This window comes from Scyliorhinus torazame, chromosome 9 (genome assembly GCF_047496885.1).
Source record: "Scyliorhinus torazame isolate Kashiwa2021f chromosome 9, sScyTor2.1, whole genome shotgun sequence".
In the NCBI taxonomy this organism is placed as follows: Eukaryota; Metazoa; Chordata; class Chondrichthyes; order Carcharhiniformes; family Scyliorhinidae; genus Scyliorhinus; species Scyliorhinus torazame.
Window position 1 is genome coordinate 79,406,511 of NC_092715.1, and position 24,970 is coordinate 79,431,480.

General features: G+C 47.0%; 1 protein-coding gene across 11 annotated transcripts in view; it reads left to right on the forward strand.

Moving 5' to 3' along the window:
• ssbp2b (single stranded DNA binding protein 2b) overlaps positions 1-24,970 on the forward strand; it is a 645,808-nt gene that overhangs the window by 573,827 nt on the left and 47,011 nt on the right. For all 11 annotated transcript variants that reach the window (XM_072516205.1, XM_072516207.1, XM_072516208.1 and 8 more), the window contains 3 exons: positions 14,836-14,890; positions 21,519-21,589; positions 23,770-23,848. In XM_072516205.1, coding sequence (XP_072372306.1) covers positions 14,836-14,890; positions 21,519-21,589; positions 23,770-23,848 — 205 coding nt within the window. The remainder of the gene's footprint in view (positions 1-14,835; positions 14,891-21,518; positions 21,590-23,769; positions 23,849-24,970) is intronic.

Sequence of the window (24,970 nt, forward strand, 5' to 3'; positions counted from 1 at the left end):
TTATGTGGAACGTGAGGGAGTTGGGAGGCCCAGTGAAGAGGTTGAGGATGTTTGCGTACTTGAAAAGTTAGAAAGCGGATGTGGCGATGCTGCAGGAGACTCCCTTGAGGGTGAAGGATCAGGTGAGGCTTAGAAAGGGCTGGGTTAGCCAGATGTTTCACTCTGGTTTTGATAGTAGGGCATAGGAGGTTGCGGTCCTGGTGAATAAAAGAGTGAGGCTCCAAATGGAGAACGTTGTGGCAGATCAAGGAGATAGGTATGTAATAGTGACAGAGGCATTGAAGGGAGGCTGGTAAGCATGTATGGTCCCAATTGGGATGATGCAGGGTTTGTAAAGGAGGTGTCTGGGGCCATCCCCAACTTGGATTCAAGGGTATCCTTGTACGCAGATGACTTGCTACTATATGTGTCAGAATTGAGTGTGCCGATGGGTGGTGTACTAGAGCTGCTTCAAGTGTTTGGGTCTTTTTTGGGGTATAAACTAAATTTAGATAGAAGTGAATATTTTGTGATGTCCCAGCCAGGGGTGGGAGCAGGGGTGGGGGTTGCCATTCCATAGGGCGGTAACCCATTTTAGATACCTGGGGGTGCAGGTGGCACGGGATTGTGGGGCAGCTCCGTAGATATAACATTACTGGTCTGGTGGGAAGGTTGAAAGTGGATTTGGCAAGGTAGGATTGTCTTCTTCTGTCGCTGGCAGGTTAGCTGAAGGCAAGTAAGATGAATATATTGCCAAGGTTTTTGTTCATTATTCAATGCTTGCCGATCTTTTTATCAAAAGAATTTTTTTAAGAAGTAGAGAAGATGATTACCCTGTTCATTGGGGGGGGGGGGGGGGAGGTGGCTAAGATTAAGAAGGTGCTGTTGCAGAGAGGATGGCAGTCAGGAGGGTTGGGTCTCCCAAATCTATTGTATTATTACTGGGCGGCGAATGCTGAGAAGGTGGGGGGCTGGGTTAGAGGGGGGGACTCCCAGTGGGTTAGATTGGAGGAGAGTCTGTGTAGGAGGTCGGGGTTGAGGACGTTGGCAAGAGCACCACTCCCCATGGCCCCGGAAAAATACTCGGAGTCTGGTGGTAGTGGCGACGCTGAAGATCTGGAAGCACTTTAGGTTATGGCCGGGGTCAAGGGAAATGCTGATTCAAAGGCGTCATCGGAGGAACATGTGGCCACCTCCGAGGAGTAGGATGAGGATGAGGAGGTGCCGGACCAGCAAGGGCTGGAGGACGAGCCCGAGGAGGACCAGCCAGTGCATGGAGGACAGGCGGCAGCGGCAAGTGCCTGGCAAGCCCAGAGGGCAAGGGAGGACCTCATCCTCGCCTGCTGCATATAGAACGTGGTCTTCTCTGTCATTCCGCCCCTCCCCACCAATTCCCCTTCCTCCTCTCCACCCGCCACCCAACCCTGTCCCACCCTCGCAGGGTCTCTGTAACTGCACTGCAGGGTGATGGGAGTGTGTCGACGCCGTCAGCGTGTCATTGTCGAGGGCAGGGGTAATGATAACTTGCAGAGAGCTCAGCGCTGGTGCTCTCAATCTATGTAATATTCTGACCCCTGCTCGTCTGCTGAGTGCCCGTTCTGACCCACCACTCTGTGTTGGAGGGGTGCAGAAGGGGAAGAGGCATTCAGGACCTCCATGTCCATGTAGCTGGGGCATGGGATTGGTGCTCAGCTAATTGATCGAGGCCAACATTTTTAATGCTGTACTCATGTGTCCCCAACTGCCCCAATCCCCTGATGGTGCTGCCCCACGCACCCAACCTCTCCCCCTACCCCCTTTCCCCCCCCCCCCAACGCACCCTCACTCCCTTATCCCCTTCCCCTCTACCCCCCTCCCCCAGTGCCCCCGCAGTGATCCTCGAACTGCCTAGCCACCCATGCTTTACCGCTGTGCCTAGGTGTGTCCCTAGAATGCACATCAGAGGTGGAGGCAGCAAGCTGCCTACCATGTCCCATGGCTTTCGATGCTGTGGGGGACCAGAGGGCCACGGTGCACTTGCTGTACCACCCTGTTCCGAGTGCTGACTCTGAGACGTGCCGTTGTCAGAGGGTGGGTGGCTCTCGGGGGATTTGGTGGGCACCCCGTGTCATCTGGCTCTGCCAGCCCTGGCGGCTCCCCACGGTCTGCAGCACAGTGTTGACACGCTCACTGATTGGGAAATGCTCTGCAGCACCCCAGCAATGCCCATCTGTGACTGGGACAAGCAGCGCAGTGCTTCGCTATGCCCACCTGAGACTGGATCAAGCAGCGCAGTGCTTCGCTATGCCTACCTGAGACTGGATCAAGCAGCGCAGTGCTTTGCTATGCCTACCTGAGACTGGATCAAGCAGCGCAGTGCCTCACTCTGCCCACCTGAAACTGGGACATGTCCCACAGCACATCGGCTGTGCCCATATGAGACTGGGACAAGCCCCACAGCGCCTCATCAAGGTCCTCCTGGTTCCGGGTCATGACCCCCAGCGACTGGGAAATGCTGTTGAGGAACTCAGCCATGTCCACCACCGACTGAGCTACGCCTTGTACACCTCCACTCATGCTGCTGACATTTTGCACCAGGCTCTCCATTGCGATCGCAATGCTAGCAGTGTTGGCCTCGGTGCCACGCATTGCCAGCGCCATCTCTTGCACCCACAGAAATCCAAAACTAATCCCACTGCCCACTTCCCCACTGTCTCCCCATCGCCCTGCATCTTTGTCTGCATCAAATATTTAGAAGATTTTATCTTAAAAGATGCAGTGATCGCCTTTCAGCCACTTCCTGCAACAAATCGTCTCATGCCCCAACGACCCAAATTTTAAAAAACCTTTTCTATACTCCCTTTCACGGCCACAAGATGTCCCAAAGTACTTCAAAGCTAATGAAGTACTGTACTTTGGAAGAGTAGTCACTGTTGTAATGTAGCCAATTTGTGCTCAGCAAATTACCACAAACAGCAGTGTAACAATGACCAGATGATCTGTCTTTGTGATATTGATTGAGTGACAAACATTGGATAAACAGGGATAACACCCCTCATCATCTTTGCAATAGTGCAAAAGGATGTTTTATATCACCTGAGAGGGCATATGGGGCCTTGGCTATACGTCATAGGTTGAAGGCACCTACCAAAATGCAGCACTCCCTCATTAATGTACTGGTGTTAGCATTGATTTTCATTCGCCAGCTCTGCAGCAAGTCCAACGTCTAAAGATTTCCTAGATTCATTGTATTTTTGAAAAATGCATAATGAGGCTTGGCTGAGAGCGCAGAATTCTGTCAGACGTTTGAAACACCTGTGAACCCCAGAGAAAACATTGTTTCATTGACAGTTTTAGCTTAGAGATGCTGTCAATTGTGCAATTTTTATTTACACGGTATAAAGAGGTTTCACGTGCTTGTAGTTTCTGCTAACGATACTTTAAATGGTCAGGATGATTGCGCTGTAGAAAAATAAGTTTTTTTTTAAGAAAGTGGGAAGTTATCAATGAATGAAAAATAAAGAAAGGTTTTTTTATGCATCCTATTGTCACTTTAGGGTTCATTGGCTCTATACAGTGTGTGGTGGGTGAATGAGTTCAGAAATTCCGCGCAGAATCACAGAATTGTGAATGTGCAGAACGAGGTCATGTGGCCCATTGTTTCTGCACTGGGTCGACAAATGAACATTGTGACTTAGTGCCATTCCCCTGCCCTTTCCCCATACCACTGCACTTTGTTTCTATTCAAGTATATAATGTCCTCTTAATGCACCGATTGAACCACACTTCAGGGCAGTGCATTCCAGACCCAAATAATTCATTGTGCGAAATAGTGGGCGGGATTCTCTGACCCTGAAGCTAAGTGTTGACGCCGTCGGAAACGCCGTCGCGTTTCCCGACGGCGTCAACACGGCCCCAGGCTCAGCTATTCTGGCCCCAACAGGGGGCCAGGAGGGTGCTGGAGCGGTTCACGCTGCTCCAGCTGCTGATCCGGCCTTGGAATGGGCGCCGGGGGATGCGCGCATGTGCAGTAGGTCCAGCGCGGAATCACGCATGCGCAGTCCCACCGGCGCGATTTCCGCACATGTGCGGTGTCTCCCCTGTCCGTGCCGGCCCCACCCAACATTGCGCAGGAGTACAGGGGCCGGCGCGGAGTAAAGGAGGCCGGGAGACAGTGAGGCAGGCCCGCCGATCAGTGGGTCCCGATCGCGGGCCAGGCCACATCGGAGGCCACCCCACGGAACCGAACCCCCCCCCGCCCCCCCCCCCCCTCCCATAGGCTGCCCCCGGACCCCCCTTCAACGCTGACCTCCCGCCGACTCAGAGCAGGTTAGAATGGCGCCGACGGGACTGGGTTTTTTCTTTACGGCCGCTCGGCCCATCCGGGCTGGAGAATCGGGCCGGCCCCATAGAGCGGCCACCGAGGCGCCGCGCCGACCATGCCGGCCCCAATAGCGGCAAGCGGAGAATCGCGTTGGGGCGGCGTGGTGCGATTCACGCAGCCCGCCGCCGGATCTCCGACCCGGCGCATGGGTCGGAGAATCCCACCCAGTACTTTCTTGCATCAGATTTGCTTCTTTTGCAAACCACTTAAAATCTGTGCCCTCTCATTGTTTGTCTTTTTACAAGTAGGAACAGTTTCTCCCTAATCTACTCTGTCCTCTCATGATTTTTAACATCTCTATTCAATCTCTTCTTAGCCTTCTCTCCAAGGAGAATGGTCCCTGCAACTCCAACCTATCCTCAATCACCATTGTTGTCACAAGGACACTGGTGCTGTTGATTTCCTTATTTCTCCTTTCTTTATTTTTTGCCATTATCATTTTGATCCATGTAAGCTTAATGGACATAAATCTTGCAGCGGAGAGAATGAGGAATTCAAAAAGTTGCAACACAGTATATGGTGCTCTTTACGAGCAGCTGAGAGCAGGCTTTGTGGCACATGAGAGTTGGGTGGGACTCTAGTTGATTGGTTGGCTGGTGGTCAATGAATTGGGCAAAAGACTATAGGTTGGAGTCTCTCGCCCCACCCGCTGCAAGAACGCCACGGGTGAGCCGCGTACAATGGAGATCTCCATTGACCTGGGGTGGACGCGGTCAGACAGTCCTGCCCTATATTGCTTCAGGTAACAGGTGGTGTTTGGACCCTGCCTGAGTGGGATGATTTCCAGGGCCCTAAGTAAATCAGAGTTGGTTTCCTGGACTCTAGGGGGAAAGGACCTGCTCGCTTTCTTGTGTTTTTTCCAGAAATGCTGCTATATTTCTGAAACCACAGAGACCTGAATGAATCTACAATGAAAACCATTACAGTCTGGAAAGCAAAATCTCAACCTGAAAGCCTGGTTTTGAAGGAAAGTGTGCTAGAAACAATCATCTGAAACCAAGACTATTTTTTACTTTTACTTATTATTGTCACACCCTCTTCCCCTTGTGTGTGTTTGTGTGTAGAGGTTGGAGGCAAGTTAAAGTGGAGGATTAGGAATTAGATAATAGTTAACCAGTTGTATTTGATGCATATTTCATTATAGCTCTTATTATAGATAAAAAGTAATCGTGTTTAACTTTACAAACCTGGTGACTGTAATTATTGAGCCGATAAGGGCCAAAGACTTATGGGGCTGGATTCTCCGTTCGCTGACGCCGAAATTGTGTTCGGTGACCAGCCAAGTATCTACGTTTCTGACCAAATTTAGGAGTACGCCACGCCACGTATCGACGGCCTCCGGACACTGCCTGAGGCCCTCCCCCCCCATGCTCCACCCCCGACCGGTCGAGTTCCCGATGGCGTGGGTCTCTCATGGTCTCACATGTCAGGAAGTTGGCATGGCGGCTGCGGGCTCAGTCCAACGCCGCCACAATCAGGGGAGGGCCGATCCGCGGGCAGGGTGGGGACATTATTCTCGGCTGGAGGCACTGTAGGGGTTGGACCGGAGCGCACGAGCCGGCCAAAAGGGGAGCTCTGTTTCGCGGGCCGGGTCCGCAGGGGCGGCCTCCGCCATATAGCACACGCAGCCGCCGCCGTGTGCATGCGCGGCCATGGACCCGGCAATTCTCCATGGTGTATAGGCAGCTATAGCCAGGTACTCTACGCTGCCATCCTGCTAGCCACCAGCAAAACGGGGACTCGGTGGCCGTTTTGCGCCATTTCTTCTGGCGTAATGTTGAGTCTGGAGAAGGGTGTGTAGATAGCCTGGGTCACATTGAGATACAAAAAGATGAGTTGTTGGGCGTCTTGAAAAATATTAAGGTAGATAAGTCCCCAGGGCCTGATGGGATCTACCCCAGAATACTGAAGGAGGCTAGAGAGGAAAGTGCTGAGGCCTTGACAGAAATCTTTGGATCCTCACTGTCTTCAGGTGATGTCCAGGAGGACTGGAGAATAGCCAATGTTGTTCCTCTGTTTAAGAAGGGTAGCAAGGATAATCCAGGGAACTACAGGCCAGTGAGCCTTACGTCAGTGGTTGGGAAATTACTGGAGAGAACTCTTCGAGACAGGATCTACTCCCATTTGGAAGCAAATGGGCGTATTAGTGAGAGGCAGCATGGCTTTGTGAAGGGGAGGTCGTGTCTCACTAACTTGATAGAGTTTTTCGAAGAGGTCACAAAGATGATTGATGCAGGTAGGGCAGTGGATGTTGTTTATATGGACTTCAGTAAGTCCTTTGACAAGGTCCCTCATGGTAGACTAGTAGAAAAAGTGAAGTCACACGGGATCAGGTGTGAGCTGGCAAGGTGGATACAGAACTTGTTAGGTCATAGAAGGCAGAGAGTAGCAATGGAAGGATGCTTTTCTAATTGGAGGGCTGTGACTGGTGGTGTTCCGCAGGGATCAATGCTGGGATCTTTGCTGTTGGTAGTATATATAAATGATTTGGAGGAAAATGTAACTGGTCTAATTAGTAAGTTTGCAGATGACACAAAGGTTGGTGGAATTGCGGATAGTGATGAGGACTGTCAAAGGATACAGCAGGATTTAGATTGTTTGGAGACTTGGGCAGAGAGATGACAGATGGAGTTTAATCCGGACAAATGTGAGGTAATGCATTTTGGAAGGTCTAATGCAGGTAGGGAATATACAGTGAATGGTAGAACCCTCAAGAGTATTGAAAGTCAGAGAGATCTAGGTGTACAGGTCCACAGGTCACTGAAAGGGGCAACACAGGTGGAGAAGGTAGTCAAGAAGGCATGCGGCATGCTTGCCTTCATTGGCCGGGGCATTGAGTATAAAAATTGGCAAGTCATGTTGCACCTGTATAGAACCTTAGTTAGGCCACACTTGGAGTATAGTGTTCAATTTTGGTCGCCACACTACCAGAAGGATGTGGAGGCTTTAGAGAGGGTGCAGAAGAGATTTACCAAAATGTTGCCTGGTATGGAGGGCAATAGCTATGAGGAGCGGTTGAATAAACTCGGTTTGTTCTCACTGGAACAACGGAGGTTGAGGGGCGACCTGACAGGGTGGATAGTCAGAGGCTTTTCCTCAGGGTAGAGGGGTCAATTACTAGGGGGCATAGGTTTAAGGTGCGAGGGGCAAGGTTTAGAGTAGATGTACGAGGCACGTTTTTTACACAGAGAGGAAGGAGTGGGTGCCTGGAACACGCTACCGGAGGAGGTGGTGGAAGCAGGGACGATAGTGACATTTAAGGGGCATCTTGACAAATACATGAATAGGATGGGAATAGAGGGATACGGACCCAGGAAGTGTAGAAGATTGTAGTTTAGTCGGGCAGCATGGTCGGCACGGGCTTGAAGGGCCGAAGGGCCTGTTCCTGGGCTGTACTTTTCTTTGTTCTTTCCGCGGTGTGGGACATAGCCCCAGAATCGGAGAATCCAGCCCCAGGTATTTTTCTAAGAATTATTGGTTAATTAAATTGTGTTGGACTGTGGGTCAAGGGGGGCTGGAATTGACCACGCCCTAACCAGGGTGTCTTAACAGTGGTTATTGTTACCATGAAGAAAAAGTAGCAAATATCATGCATTTATTGATTTCCCTACACTTGTGAAATCCAGACAATAATGTTACTTCAAGGCTGAGCTTTTAACAGAAATTCCATTCATAAGGGCTACATACCAATAAGTTCTGAGAGATAGAATTCTTTGTCATTCATTCTTTCAAAATTTGTAACAAAGGTTTTGTATAGCAGTTTTACTACTACATCCATTTCAACCTGGGACAGCCATTTATTCTCATGGATAGTGAGAGAGAGGAAGAAGTGGGTCAGTCAAGGATTATTTAATTCACACCATGGAAACTACAACTTCACCGCAACATTTTATGATGGCAAAGATGACATATAACATATTTTTAGGATGCAGGACACAGCCAGAGACAGTCTACCTCACAGTGCTCCCTTGCCTGGGAAATACAAGGGATTATCAATGCAGCCCATTTCCCAGCAAAACTCATTTCAGATACAACTGCTTAGTGTGAGGAATGTTTACTTACTTAGAATCCCTACAGTACAGAAGGAGGTCATTCAGCCCATCGAGTCTGCACCGATCTCTGAAAGCACACTCCACCCAAGCCCACTCCCGCACCCTATCCCCATAACCCCACCTAAACTGCACATATTTAGACACTAAGAGGCAATTTTATCATGGCCAATCCACCTAACCTGCGCAACTTTGGACTGTGGGACGAAACCAGAGCACCCGAAAGAAACCCACACAGACACAGGGAGAAGGTGCAAACTCCGCACAGAGATTGACTCAAGGCCAGAATCGAACCCGAGGCAGAGGGGCTGAACCAGGCATTTTCCTGTCTCCCGCTACCAACCTCAAGTATGAAAATCAAGCCCAGCCCCTCTGTTTCCAAGAGCCAGAAGCAACAGAAAAAGGTTTTGGGTTTTAACCAAGAGTCAATGACATTGACGTCTGTGGTTTAAAGCAAGATGCTAAAAGAGCAGACAATCTGTTTTTGCTATCCAAAATTGGCTGGCGAAAAAGGCATCACATAAACACGTGAGTCAACCCGCAAAAGGCAGAGAGCCTTAGTTAAGTAAGTGTAATCTGCATTGAGCATTGCCCTGCTTGTTCCGTCCTTGTCTGAAGTAAAGCAATAAACAATTAGTACCTAGCCCAGATTCACTAAGTGTGCGTTAATTCACCTTTGAAAAGATCGAGATGCCTATTTGAAAGATATAGAGCTCAATTCAACTAATTGGGAACAAAGTCCCATAGCGAGCGCATTTAGCCGTGTGTTTCGTGGCACTTGCAGCACCGAGAAACACATGGCTATACAACGTAAGTCGCGTTTGATAGGGGGCCAATGCGGGGAATACGCGGCAGAGGCTGCACATAACCCCGTTTTGTACATTGGGGACCTCTGCTCTCCCCCAATCCCCGAGATCCCTGGAGACCCCCCTTCCTAGCCTGAAAACTCACTATGGGAAGATTTCCCCCCTCCAACCCCCAAGCAGGGCACCACCGTCCCAATCGCACGCTCGCAAAAAATGTCAGCTTGGCACTACCAACCTGCCCAAGTGGCATCAGCAGTACCAGGACACAACACCGCACAAAGGACATGGACCACGAGTGCCATTCCATCTGTTTACAGTGATTTAAGTTTGTTCAACTTCAAATCAATTTAATTATTTTAAACAAGTTGAAACCTTTTTTGGCAGGTGGATTTAAACAATTTCTAATTGCACAGCTTAGATTCCACTTGGAGTATATTGAAGTGGTTTAGCCAGATGTGCCTCATAAAATGCTTCAGGACCAAAGTTGTAATCCTCAGGTGAAACATTAATACTGTCTCCTCCATTGCTCACTGCAGATTTTGTGGCTGAATGTGACACTTTCAGAGTTGATTGTATAAAAATGCAATAACAAAAAATAGAGAGCAAAAACATTTTATGTTGAAAGAAAGAAAATGGGGGCCAAAATCAACAACTTGTCACTCAGTCGCAGGCATCAATGTGTTGTAAACTCTGCAAGTCTGTGTTTCTTGAAACTTAAAGCTTTCACCATACAGAAAAAGTCAGAAGGAATAGCTCCCTGCTTTCATTAAAAAAAGGAAAGCTTACATTTACAAAATGTATTTCACATTTGTCCAATGATGTCCCAAATCACTTTTCAAATCTTGTAATGTAAATATTGTGAGTACATTTTAAGGACAGAAAATGTTATAGTATCAATTAAGTTAATAATGTTATGGTAATGTTCCTGTTGGCCATGTGTTGATCGATTCCCTGCCTGTTCAGTTGTTTTATCAATTGTGGTATTATCAGGTACTACAGTACCTGAGAGGCTGAAGTGCCATTGGTTAAACCTAGGGGTTTTACCATTGGCTGTAAAATATGGTAGCTCTGCCCCGATAGGCGGGGTATAAGAACCCATGCCATCCCAGCAGCCCTCATTCTGTACCTGAGCTGCTGGGGAATACTTCTAGCCTTCAGTTGTACTACAACCTCATTTAAGTAGTTATTGATCGTGCATCAATTTCATAAGCTAGATTTAAGTAGAAAGGATGGACCTCCGAATCAAGCCGGAGTGTCTGCAACTCAGTCCCCACGCGACAAACTCAGCGGCGATCTTTAAGCACTGGCTGGCGTGTTTTAAAGGCTACCTGGAGACGGCTGAAGGCACACCCTCAGGGGAGCAGAAACTGCACGTCCTGCACTCAAGGGTAAGCCCCGAGATCTACACACTCATCTAGGAGGTGGAAGACTTTGATGTAGCAATCAAACATTTAAAAGGACACTATATTTGCCCAGTAAAGCGGGTCTATGCTCGTCACCTGCTTGCAACAAGACGACAAACCCCCGGGGAATCGTTGGAGGAATTCTACCGCGCGCTACAGATGCTGGGCAGAAGCTGTGGCTGCCCGCAAGTTTCGGCGAGCGAGCACACGGAACTTCTAGTCCGGGACGCCTTTGTAGCAGGTATGAGTTCTTCACCAATCCGCCAGTGTCTTTTAGAAAAAGACACCCAGGGACTTAGGGAGGCACAGGTCCTTGCAGGGTCCATGGACGTGGCCTCCAGGAACACACAAGCCTACGTGCCCGACCGCGCAGGGGCCCCCTGGGCAGCGTGGAATCCCGCAGCGGCCGACCCAGAGACCTTCCCCGTTTCCCCGCAGGCCTGCGCTGTAAGACGGCCTGCCAACCCCGATAGGCCCCACTGTTTCTTTTGTGGGCAGGAAAAGCACCCCCGCCAGCGCTGCCCGGCCCGCACATTCATCTGCAAGGGATGCAGCAAAAAGGGCCATTTCGTGAGGGTCTGCCAGGCACGAGCGGTGGCCGCGGTCTCCAGCGGCGACTCTGGACCGCCACAGCGAACTTCTCCACGGGCCCCTTGCGGCCAGTGGTCGCCGCCACACCCATATCCAATGGCCACGTGCGGACCCCGGGCGCCGCCATCTTGTCCTTCGGACACCACGCTGGAAGGATGGGTGCCGCCATTTTGTGCATCCCTGGCCACCATGTGCGACCAATGGGAGACGCCATCTTGGATGGGGCCCGAGGACCCCAGCTCGGCCGACCACACACTGCCTGAACAAAATCCACAACTACTGCGTCTGGCCTCGGTGACTCTGGACCAAACACGACCTCGAACACTCTCAACAGCAACGACGACTGTCTTCATCAACGGCCACGAGACGTCCTGCCTGATCGACTCTGGGAGCACAGAGAGCTTTATACACCCCGATACGGTAAGGCGCGATCTTCTGGCCACCACGCCGGAAAAGCAGCTCGCAGAGGCGCAGCGTGGCCGGTGAAAGCCGGGAGGCCCCGCTCCCGGGATCTACCCAGCTCACAACACCTCACGAGATTCAACACAATCTCGCGAGACATTGCAAGGAGAATCCTGCCAATAATGGGTGGGATTAGGTTTTTACAAATCTGCATATTAGAGCATATTACTGTGGCTGCCCGCAAGTTTCCCTCCTTATCCACCCTGTTAATCAAAGAATCTCACTGGCCTCCGGTTCCCACTCAGTGGAGATAAAGGGGTTCTGCCTAGCAACCCTCACAGTCCAGGGAAGAGAATTCAAAAATTTCCGCCTCTATGTACTTCCCCAGCTCTGCGCGGCTACACCCCTGGGTTTAGACTTTCAGTGTAATCTGCAAAGTCTGACCTTCCAATTCAGCGGCCCTATACCCCCCCTTACTGTCTGCGGCTTCGCGACCCTTAAGGTCGACCCGCCTTCCCTGTTTGCGAACCTCACCCCGGATTGCAAACCCGTCGCCACCAGGAGCAGACGGTACATGCCCAGGACCGGATCTTTATTAGGTCAGAGGTCCAAAGGCTACTGAGAGAAGGGGACATTAAAGCCAGTAACAGCCCCTGGAGAGCTCAAATAGTGGTGGTAAAGACCGGGGAGAAGCATAGGATGGTCATCGACTACAGTCAGACCATCAACGGGTTTACGCAGCTGGATGCGTACCCTCTCCCCCGCATATCTGACTTGGTAAACAGGATCGTGCATTATAAGGTCTTCTCCACGGTGGATCTCAAATCCGCCCACCACCAGCTCCCCATCCGCACTAGTGACCGCAAATACACTGCTTTCTGTGAACAAAATTCCTGAGCGAACGCATTCAGCTGTGTGTTTCCCGGCATTTGTAGTGCCGAGAAACACATGGCTGTTCGACGCGACACGCTTTGAATAAGGGGCCTAAACAGGGAATGTGGGGCCCTGTTTTTTACAAAGCGGAGCTCCTCTCACCGGAACTCCCCGTTGTGCCGCGAGATCAGGACACTATTTTTAAATGGCTTCCCAATCCCCGAGGCCCACAAAAAAAATCCCCGACGCCCCCCCAGCCTGAACGCAACATGGGAGGGTACCCCAGCCACCCACAACATCCATACTAGGCAACCCCGGCCCGATCACACATGAGGAAAAATGCCAGTTTGACAGTGCCAATTTGGCAGTGCCCCTGTCAGCACCATTTGGGCACCTTGGCAATGCCAGGCTGGTGGCACTGCCAGGGTGCCAGGCTGGCACTTCCAGGGAACCACCATACCCACAAAAGGGCATGCAGCTGGGGGCCTCCGATCCTCTAGTCCACATTTGTGGGGATCAGTACCAAACATTGCTCACCCACGATCCCCAAGGCAAAAGGATGGAATCCCAAAGCATCAGGTACCTTGAGAATCTGCACATTAGAGTAATATGCTCTAATATGCAGATTTGCAAAAACCTGATCCCACCCATTATTGGCAGGATTCTCCTTGCAATGCCTCGCGAGATTGTGTTGAATCTCGTGAGGTGTTGTGAGCTGGGTAGATCCCGGGAGCGGGGCCTCCCGGCTTTCACCGGCCACGCTGCGCCTCTGCGAGCTGCTTTTCCGGCGTGGTGGCCAGAAGATCGCGCCCTATGTCTCAAATTGGGAGAATTCCACCCACTCTGTGTGCCCACACATGCAGTTGCAGTGCCTGTAAGGACAGTTTTCTTTTCCAACTGAGTTTGATATAAAAGTAAATTTAAAATGTACAAGGAGTGCAGCCTCTGCAGTTGTGGCATCAGCAATTACAGCCATCAGGCAGGTATAATATTCTGTGATTGAATAATGTGGTTCAGACTAAAATGATAGTGTTGCTGGAAAACAGTTTTTTAACAGTGTCAAAAAAAATTGCATTTATACAGTTACAAGAAAATAACATAACCAAGGAGCTTCAGTAATGTCACAAACCAAGCTTAAATGATTGATGAATGTTGGAACTCCAAGATTAAATTGGCATTGATGTTTCCTGGTGTCATATATTTATTCTTTCACAGGGTGCCATTAGCTTGGTCAACATTTATTGCCCATCCCCAATTGTCCTTGAGAGGGTGGTGTTGAGCCACCTTCTTGAACTGCTGCAGTCCATGTGATGTCGGTACATGTTCACCTATCACGATCAAGGACAAAGGGCAAATGCATCTATTATGACACTGAACTTGATTGTATGCTATTTCAATGTTTTTTCCTCTCTAGTTCAGTACTTATACACTTTTACATGTTAGACCGAACCTTCAACTGTTGCAAACTTCAAAATTAAAAATCTCATCACAAAACTCATGGTTGACAATTTTGTGCGATACTGAGGGAATGCTGCATTGTCTGATGTCCCTTTGGCACTGTTTGAAGAAAAGCAGAGGAGTTCTCCCAGTGCCTGCGCCACTGCTTACTTCTGAAGTAGCGTCACTCAAATCAGATTACTGAGTCTTTACATTATTGCAATTTGTGAGACTTGGTTGTGCACAAATTAGCCACCATGTTTCCGAAATTACAACAGTGACTACACTTCAAATGTACTTCATTGGCTGTAAAGCACTTTGGGATGTCATGACACGATAAGTGTGATATAAATCATGCTATTTTTAAATAAGCAAGTATTATCAAGATATAAGTATTTGGCATTAATCAGATCAGTAATTCGGATTGGTTAAAAGGTCATTTTTTTTGGACAACATTTTGCTCTGATCTTGGAGCAATTCATTCTTAGTAAAGTGCAGTTTCATAAGCACAGATGATTTCTGGTCCAGGCTCAAGTGACCATTTATCATACGCATGCCTAGACAGTGAATGTTGCTAGGCTATTGAACTGTAGGAATAATCATAGATCAGCTTGATCCTGACATTCACTTGCAGGGGTCACTGGATAATAATTAGGAGAGGGACCATTGCTAATTTCTCCCTCTTGCCCAGCATGGAGGTACTGAGACCAGCAGAAGCATCTGGCTGTGTAGATTCAGATGTATCGTAGCCAGTCTTTTCTACATTTGAAAACAAGTGAACCAGTGCTGTGAAGCACAGATTAGCTGATTTTATTTTAGACATGGCTGTAAACACAAAGAAGTTCATGGTTCTACTTAATTAGCAGATTATATCTAACACATTTCAGATGAGTATTGTGTGTACTAAATTCCTGATGACTATTGTTTTGCAGGGACCCCCTGGTGGTGGAGGGCCTCCAGGAACTCCCATCATGCCTAGCCCAGGAGGTAGAAAGCATTACCTTGTTCTTCTGTTTCATTTTGTCATTCTAGAATATTGCAGAATTTGATGAGTAATGAATGTGTATTTGTTGTTGCCTTGAGGAATTTGACAGCAAATACAGAATCAAAAGTGTTTGGATCTTATATACAAGTTATTAAATTACCTGATTACAAGGAATCAATGGGAAGTAGGCATCTATCATTTGCCTTATTTTCAAAAGCTGCAAGGTTGCAGGATGTTGTGAACCTTTTGAACAAACCTAATTTATTTTAACTTGAACTAGTGCCAGTAAGAAGTAAATGTTCATTTTGGTTGAAATATTAGGGTTAATTTTGTGCTCAGGTACTCATAGCAAGGAGCACTGGTTGGAGAACCAGGACAACTATGTTTTAGCTCCCATGTCTGGCCCATACTTGCTGCTGACTCCCAAAGACTCTCCCAAAGTCACTTACTTAGCTAGTTGCAGGCAGCTATTCTTTAATGCTGAAATTCCCCTCCCACACACCGGCCACCTGTCACTTTGCACAAGTTTTGGTCAAGAAGTTGACCTGCAGCATGCAGATAGGTCTTGCTTGTTAAAATCATGCAGGCGACACAACAGAGGTTGTGGAAGGAATGAGTCAAATTGCCCACCTCCATTACACAAATCCTCTCTTCCTTGTGTACAACACATCCATTATCATATGACAAGAGAAAAGATAGATTAGCATTTTGAGTATAATCTAATGAATGGGGAAGGGAGTCATTAGTTAACATGAAAAAAATCGCATATACACTAACCACTAACACAAAAGAAACAATTACTGGTTTAATAATCACTTAGTGATTCTTTGTGACAGTAATTTTTAAAACCTTTGCAATAACAGAAAAGCTTATTATATTGGTGGTAGTATTGTATTTACGCCACCTCAAAGCATGAACGTCATTCAGCCAACGGTAACCTCAATGTAAACCTGCCGCATTCATCATACCTATTGTGTCATTTTAATTTTGTTTATAAGATTGGCCAGACTCCTCAGGTACACGGCCTGGGATTCACGTATCGCACCTAACACCCCCCCCCCCCCCCACTCTCATCCAGGTAAATTTGGAGCCTTGATCGAAATGCTTTGGATTTTTACACTACTTTAATGGCTCCAGCCAGGAGGTCCAGTGTTAATGAAATAACAATCGAGATGTAGGCAGCCCTGTGGTATTCTATCTACACTTGTAAGTGTTTAGAGGAAAGTCCATCTGCTGCTAATGAAGTTTGGCAAGTGATCCAGGTTTTTCCAAATCCCTTTAATGAAGGTTGGACTTAAACCAAATTTGTGTGGTGTGAGTGGGAACACCTCCGTTTAATCTGGTCAAAAACATTTTCTAATTCTCAGTGATAGTTACAGTGTCTATTGTGTTTCTCCCACCCACAACTTTCCATTTTTCTCGCCAATGGAATCCTTGTATAGTTTGATAGGGGAATGGGGGACGGGGGGGTGGTCTCTTTCCCTTCTCCTAACATACAGAAGTAACCAGCCGCCACTTATTGTTTCCACCGCAGTCTTAATTGAGGTTGCATTGACATGGAGGATCTTACACCTGACCCTACTCCTGTGTATTTTGTGTTTCAATATGCTGCACTGCTGAGCATGCACTATATTGATAGGTATTGAATGCTCAGAATTATTATGCAAAGAATTAATCAACAATATACATGTACGTAGCTGACACTAAATACACCTGTAACTACAGGGTTTTTTCAGAATCAAACCAATAGGGGTATAAGCTGAAATTTTCCAGCTGTCTCTGTCAGCAGGATCTTCCGGTATCACCGACGGTGACCCTCCGTGGGTTCCCTGGCAGCGGAGGCTGCAAACAAGGGAAAATCCCATTGACAGACACGGGACTGGAAGATCCCTTTGCCAACCAAGGCGGGCCACCTCTACCGTCGCAAAACACACCACAGACGGCACATGGAAAATCCCGCCCATAGAATAGATTTCTATAATACATTGAAAGATGTACTTGAAGTCCATCATAATAATTTGACAATTTGTGAATCAATAAGTTGAGATCACTGATAGATTTAAAGATGTGTACAAATTTATGTTGAGTGCTTTCACTTTGAAAGAGTCATAAGAGTTTTTCAGCAATGAAGAGGCCCTTCAGCCACAGTGTGTACGTGTGGCCATCAAGCACCTATTTACACTCATCCCATTTTCCAGCACTTGGCCCATGGCCTTGTATGCTATGGCATTTCATGTGCTCATCTAAATACTTCATAAATGCTGTGAGGGTTCCCGCCTCTGCCATCCCTTCAGATTCCCACCACCCTCTGGGTGAAAAAGTTTTTCCATACATCTCCTTGTACCTTAAATCTAAGCCCCATGGTTATTGACCCTCTGCTAAGGGGAACATTTTCTTCCTACCCACCATATCTTTGCCCTCATAATTTTATACACCTTAAAAACAGGTCTCCCCTCAGCCTTCCCTACTCCAAGGAAAACAACCCCAAACTATCTAGTCTCTCTTGATAGCTGAAAAGCACCAGCTTAGGAACATGCTGGTGAATCTCCACTGCACGCTCTCTTGTGCAATCACTTCCTTCCAATAGTGTGGCGACCAGAACTGTACATCATAATAATAATAATCTTTATTGTCACAAGTAGGCTTACATTAACACTGCAATGAAGTTACTGTGAAAAGCCCCTAGTCGCCACACTCTAATATCAGAGTTTTATACAGCTCCATCATAACCTCCCTGCTCATATATTCTATGCCTCAGTTAATAAAGACAAATATCACCAGCTGACGTTTCGGCACCTCCCGTTGGAACGGACTTTTGGGCTCTTGATAGGAGCCCCAACGGCAATTTAAACGGTCAAAATCACTGTGCGGTAAACTAGAAGGGAATCCCCCCGGATACACATGGAAAAAGGAGAGGATAGCGGCCGGATTGCAGAAGATCCTCTGGAGCAGCGGCAAGGAAGGGAAGCTCGAAGCAAGATGGCGTCGGAAGGTGGCTGTTTGTTATGGGGCCCGGAGCAACAAGAGTTCCTGCAGCGCTGTGTGGAAGAGCTGAAGAAGGAGTTGAAGAAGGAGGTGTTGGCCCCGATATTACAGGTGATTGAAGGGCTAAAGGAGGAGCAGAGGACCCAGGAGCTGGAGCTTTGGGTCGTGAAGGCAAAGACTGCTGAAAACGAAGATGAAATACAGGGCCTGGTGGTGAAGACAGAGACGCACGAGGCACAGCACAAAAGGTGTGTGGAGAGGTTGGAAACACTGGAGAATAATTAAAGGAGGAAGAATTTAAGAGTCCTGGGTTTTCCCGAAGGCGCAGAGGGGGCGGATGTCGGGGCATATGTAACCACGATGCTTCACTCGCTAATGGGATCGGAGGCCCCGACGGGCCCCTTGGAGGTGGAGGGAGCCTATCGAGTTCTGCCGCAAAGACCAAAGTCTGGAGAAATACCTCGAGCTATAGTGGTGAGGTTTCTCCGCTACAACGACAGAGAGACGGTCCTCAGATGGGCGAAGAAAACTCGGAGCTGTAGGTGGGAGAACGCGGTGATCTGCGTATACCAGGATTGGAGTGCGGAGGTGGCGAGAAGGAGGGCAAGTTTCAATCGGGCTAAGGCGGTGCTTCACAAAAAGAAGGTTCAATTTGGAATGTTGCAACCGGCGAGACTGTGGGTCACACACCAAGGGAAGCACCACTACTTTGAGACGGCAGAAGAGGCGTGGACATTCATTGTGGACGAGAAGCTGGAATAGTCTGGCGAGAGAAAGAGCTTCTGGGATAAAGTGGTGGGGTGATTATGTGGGGCGAGGAAGGGGAAGGGGGGGGGATGATTTTTCAATTTGTTAATTCTTCGACCCTGTACCTTTTCTCTCTTCCCCTCGTTGGGGGGGTGAGGGGGGAGTATGAGGAACTGTGGGCGCCGGTGGGAAGGAAAGGGGAAGGAGAAGGGAAATGCGCCATTAGGGGCGGGGCCGAGTGGGAAACGCGGGCTTTGCTCCCGCGTTAGGGTAATTGTGGCGGGAACAGGGACGCAGGAAGGAGGGGGCCTCGCACAGTGAGGGGCCGAGGGCAAAGGGGGAAGCCGAGGTCAGCCAGAGTTCGCTGACTTCTGGGAGCAACATGGGGGGTGCAACTACGCTAGAGGGGGATCTAGGCCGCTGAATCGCACATGATCTTTGTCCTATTGATAATAACCACCAGTAAAAATGCCCTGCATCTAAGAATTCAAAGGGCCATTAAGTAAAAAAAGGAAAATATATTTAATGGAAGCAAAATAAGAGTGGAATGGAAAGAACTAAAATAATCTGAGTAGCCTAATAACATCGGATGGGAAAAGCAATCAGGACATCAGGAAGCGCAGAAAATTTACAAAGCAGATATTGCACAGAACAAGTGACGACGTTTTGAGGAAAGCAGGCACATGAGAAGAAATTTTGCACATGATCACTTAGAGACAGCTATGGGTAGAATTCTCCATTTGGGAGACTAAGTGCTCCTGCCGGAGTAGAATTGCTCCTGGTCTACGCCGGCGCTAGGAGTGGAGTCCGGTATGCGATCCCCCTTTTCCATGCACATTTATGCATTGCAGGGAGCTCTCGAGATTCCATTATAATTCCGGTATCAGGCTGCCATTTTGAGCGGGTGGTCCAATACCAAGTTCCAGGGGCAGGTCCGGTTCCCCCACAATTCAACTCCTGCCCCCTCCACTGAAAAGTAGGGCCATCCTTCCCCCCCCCCCCCCATGACCCTATGAATAACAGGTCACCCCCCCCCCCCCCCCCACACACACACACAGCACGCACCCATGAAGGTGACCCGACCCCCATCAGAGACCCATTTATTTGAATATTCACATTACCAAGAAAATGCTATTCCTTTCTCTTCACCTTTTAGAAATTTACCATCAACTAAAATTAAGAGAGACCTAAAATAGCGAAAAGCACAGAATTGCATATATTAACTTTTACCCAACTTAATACCTTTCAGGTGCTGTAGGTTTTAGGTAAATTATTTAAAATAGCTGAAATCTAACGGTTTTACTTAATTGGTTGTGTGCAGATCAAAGATGATTCTTATGCAATTGTATCAGTGATGCTTCATGGAAGTCACCCGATTGCCCATTTTAATTGCTAAACTATGACGGAAATTTTGAAGCTTCCCACCCAACAGAAGCCGAGGTGGTAAAATTCCAAATATCATGTGGCACGACATATCCATGTATGTCAGCTCCTGCTTATTTTCAGCCAACACTACATTCCCAAGGAAACATTGGTGGGTCTCAACCCTCTCCCCTGGGCTTACCTTTCTTTTTCTGGCTGGCTGACTGATATTGTGGTGGCATGGAGCTGGCAATCTGTCCTGCGCTGCCTGCTGGCCATATGCTGATGAGGCCTGATGTGACTTTACCTGAAATCTTTACCTTTGAAATTGGTAAGTACAGGCTAAGCATTTATGGAACTGCTCAAAATGGTCAGTGCTCAATATGTTTGAGCAGTGCATTTGTAATTGACTGCTTTGTAATGCTAAATGATTAGCATCACTTACCCAATCGATTCTTCAAATTGGGATCATCCTGAATATCGTATACAACAATCCCTGAATATTGTTTATTTACTTCATATTGTATGCAGAATAGTGCTTCAAATGCTACTTCAAATTATGAGAGAGTTCTTACAGTATACAGTCACTGCCATGGCTGTTGAGCTATATTCTTTATTTCCTTAAGGTGTCTTTTTGTTACATTGTACAAACAATGGTTTCATAATAGTTTTCTAGTCTTTTTTTTAATGTTCCCTATATAGCCAGTACGCACCATCTTGGTTCCTTCCTTTTATTTTACATTTATGCAGGCTGAATTTTATCTGCCACTCATGTCTCCGTTTCTTAAAAGATGCAAAACATTTTGGATATGCTTTCACTGTTCTTCATCCTTTGCCTCTATTTTTGATTTATAAAAATTCCTTGTATTGAAGCTCCTTGACTCCACTTGGTACTCTGGCAGGATGGAAGGAAGTCCCTGGAATGTTTTTCTTTTATATGTTTAGTAACAACAACAAGTTGTATTTATATGGCGCCTATAATGTAATAAAACATTCCAAGGTCCTTCACAAGAGCTTTACTGAACATAATTTGACACCCACCAACATATGGAGGTATTAGGGCAAATGACCAAAAGATTGGCCAAAAAGACCAATCTTACGAAATGCATTATCAAGGAAATAAAGGCAGAGAGATTAAGAAATTTATGGTGGTAGTTTCAGATCTCAGGGCCTTGGCATCTGATGGCATGGCCACCAATGGTGGACATGATTGAAATTGGGGAGGCTCAGGAGAGCAGAATTAGATTAACACAGTTATCTCAGAGAGTTGTTGGATTGGAGGAGATTACAGTGGTAGAGAGGTCAAGCCCAAGGAGGTTAGAACATAGGATGCCAACTAGAAGTCCATTGGAATAGTCAAATCTAGAATTTACAAAGGTATGGATGAGGGATCCAGCAGCATATGCGCATCTGCTCATCTTGTTATTCCTTTGAGGCAGACATTGTAGAATTGTATACCACCAATATAAACATCCTGTGATATCCTTGAAAGATTGCAACAAGAGCTTTAACCTATTGTATCTCTGGTTATTTCAGATTCAACAAACTCCAGTGACAATATGTACACAATGATGAATGCTGTGCCCCCTGGGGCCAGCAGGTCTAATGTAAGTGAAGCAAGCATTAATTTCAAGTTAATTTTAATACAAATTTTCCAATTCAATACACCATAAAGGTGTGAAGTACAAACCTGTGCTCAAGATCCTAAATATTAGTGGCGACTTTTCTCTTCAGTTCTATTCAGGTTTACACTGCATTTCGACCAGCCAGTATCCCATGTGCAAATTGCACACAATTAAACTTAACAATTTGCAATTCAAGGTGCAAACTCTAATCATTGTAGGGGTGACATCACCTGCATACGACATAAATATTATGGGCTGGATTCTCTGTTTTTGTTGAGGCCAACGGAGAATCCATGCACTTTCACGCAGAAAAATCAGTGGCTCACCTGCACCAATTTTGCTATTTTTAAGGGGCTAGCACCGGCACCACGTGGAACACAATCGATTCCAATTAAAAACGTGGCGGGATTCGTCAGGTCCGTGATTGACACTAAGGAGGCTGACAAGCTGCAGCTGCACATACACATTACACTCCTCACACACACTTATTCCAGCCAAAAAGATGGCACTGGTTGTGCTGGAATGCGCCCATACAGCTGTCAACAAATTATGACGATGTTGGACACCTTCCGCACCCCCTATCTCCCTCAACAGCCAAAACACAATTTTCACAATTTTTAAAAGCACAAGTGAACCACGCCGTCGGGAACTCGGCCCATCGGGAATGGAGAATCGCAGAGGCCCTGTAGAGTACCAGGTCAGGCCCACTAAAGATATGAAAATCGTATCTACTGTACATGAGGAGTGAAACGCGTTGACGCCGTTTTTGAGGTGATCGAGAATTGCGATTTGGCATCAAATCGACACCTGCCGCGATTTTGGCATAGGAAGCTATTCTCCACCCAATCACATTTCCCAATTTCGCCGTCGGCTAACGGAGTATCCCGCCCTATGTACCTCAAATTATAGGGTGGGGTCAATTAAAGGCGTGTGTCATAAGAAGGGCAAGAATTCACAAGAATCTGGAAAGCGTTGGAAATCTGAAGCACTAAAAGGCATCAGGAACCGTTGTCAAGGCTGAATAGGCATGGGATTAAGAAACGACAGGCCATTATGAAAGCAAAGGGACCCATTGGTGCCGGCATGAATTTGTAGACAAATATTAGAGCCTGGCACCCCCCATCCTGTACCTGGTGAAGTTGAGATTGTGCTGCCTCAGATGCTTGCAAGGAGGGCTTTCCTTTGTGGCACCACAGAACCAATCCACAGGTCAACACAGCAGCATACCTGCAAGAAGGTACAGCCAGGTTTCAGTCCACTGCTGCCCATTCACGGAGGCAAACTCCATGCTGCATGGTTAAAAACTAATGTCCTCGTAGAAGATGGCAGAACTCAGAATATTTCCCTCTTCTGCTCCAGATTCTCAGAAGGTAGGTTACTATCTCAGTCATTTCCGGTTTTGTTTCTATGCTTGTGATGCTTCTGAAAGATTTATAATAGTCAGTCAGGTATTTACATCTCATTGTGATGCCACTGGGAACCATGATGCAACTATCATCAGAAACAATATTTGTCAAACTGAAGTTGACCCCATTCTCTTCCAATTTTGTTTGCCAGGATTACACTTGATGGCATCATAGCACGTAAAGCACGACTAAAACCAGCTTAAACAGAATGATTATTTCAAAAAAGAGAGGGCTATGGACAGGAATGCAAGATTTTCATGTGGCTGCTTCTGTCATTGACTACTCATGTTTCATGTGGCACGTTGGCACAGTGGTTAGCACAGCTGTCTCACAGCACCAGGGACCTGAGTTCGATTCCGACCTCAGGTGACTGTGTGGAGTTTGTATGTTCTCCCCATATGAATGGGCTTTCTCCGGGTGCTCCGGTTTCCTCCCACAATCCAAAAATGTTTGGGTTGGGTGGATGGGCCATGCTAAATTGCCTTTAAGTGCCCAAACGTTGGGTGGGATTACAGGGATAAGGTGGGGGATTGGGCTCAGGTAGGATGGTCTTTCAAAGGGTCGGTGCAGACCCAATAGGCCGAATGGCCTCCTTCTGTACAGTAGGGATTCTTTGTACCAAATGAATTGTGAAATTCCTTTAATGCAGCTAATAAGGAAGTTGAAGCAATAGAACAGCATGTAAATATGCTTTGTTGTATATGTAGAAAGTCCCATTGACAAAAGTTACATTCAGATTGTGCTTTTTATTTTTAGTTTCCAATGGGTCCTGGCTCAGATGGTCCAATAGGGGCAATGGGTGGAATGGAACCACATCACATGAACGGATCATTAGGTAAAGAGAAAATGAATAAAGCATAATGAATTTTTACTCACTTTGCCATATTAGTTATTCTGCTCTATTTCTCCAAATTGGTAGCTTTTTAACTCTCTTGTGAACCTCATGATCATTATGAATGCACTTCAGAAACTTCCTGATGTGTATACAACAATACCAGAGAGGCTTGATTCCAATCCACACAAACAACCTTAAGTTGGCATATCTAATTCAGTATTAATGTGATACACCAACGTGAGGCAGCTGCTCACTGATTATAATCAACCCTCAGGTGAGTAAGATTTCCTAATGTCACTTTACCCCTTGGTGAATTTTGTTTACTCTGAGTATGAGAATAAGAAAATGAATTACGAAAACTGCTCAATTTAAGCATTTACAAGTGATCCTATTAGGTGTTACTTTTTCTCCTGACACTTAACCAAATGTATTTTACCTTGGTAGTCATTGTATTTACTAATCATTTGTTTGTGGTAGGAATAACATTACTGAGAGTAAAAGAATAGAGAAATTCTTTCTTGCAACCTCTTGGGCTCAGCTGCATGTTGTCGATCGATGACAGAATACTTGGTTAATCTTGGTTACTCTGGGCTGGTTTAGCTCAATGGGCTAGACAGCTGGTTTGTGATGCAGAACAAGGCCAGCAGCGCGGGTTCAATTCTGGTACCAGCTGAGAATTCTGAATTCTCCCTGTGTACCCGAACAGGCGCCGGAATGTGGCGACTAGGGACTTTTCACAGTAACTTCATTGCAGTGTTAATGTAAGTCTACTTGTGACAATAAAAAGATTATTATTATCTTTCTGAATTCTGCTATTTTTCTGCTCTGTCTCAGTTGTGATAACATTGTTATTCATATTGAATTGAATTTTGACCACAAAAAAGTTATTTTTCATCTTTGAGATCAGCATGCTATCCAATACAGTACATCCGGATTACCAATGCATCTTTCAATATATCTCCGAAAACTAAAGCAAGTTATTAAGAGTAGATTGAATCATGGTGCAAAATCCTTCATGGAACAGCAATGTCTTTAATCAAGAACTGAATGCACAGCACCATTCAACACTGCATTGCCTTTGTTTCTAATTCCCTTTTCATCTTTATTTTTTTCCTGATTACA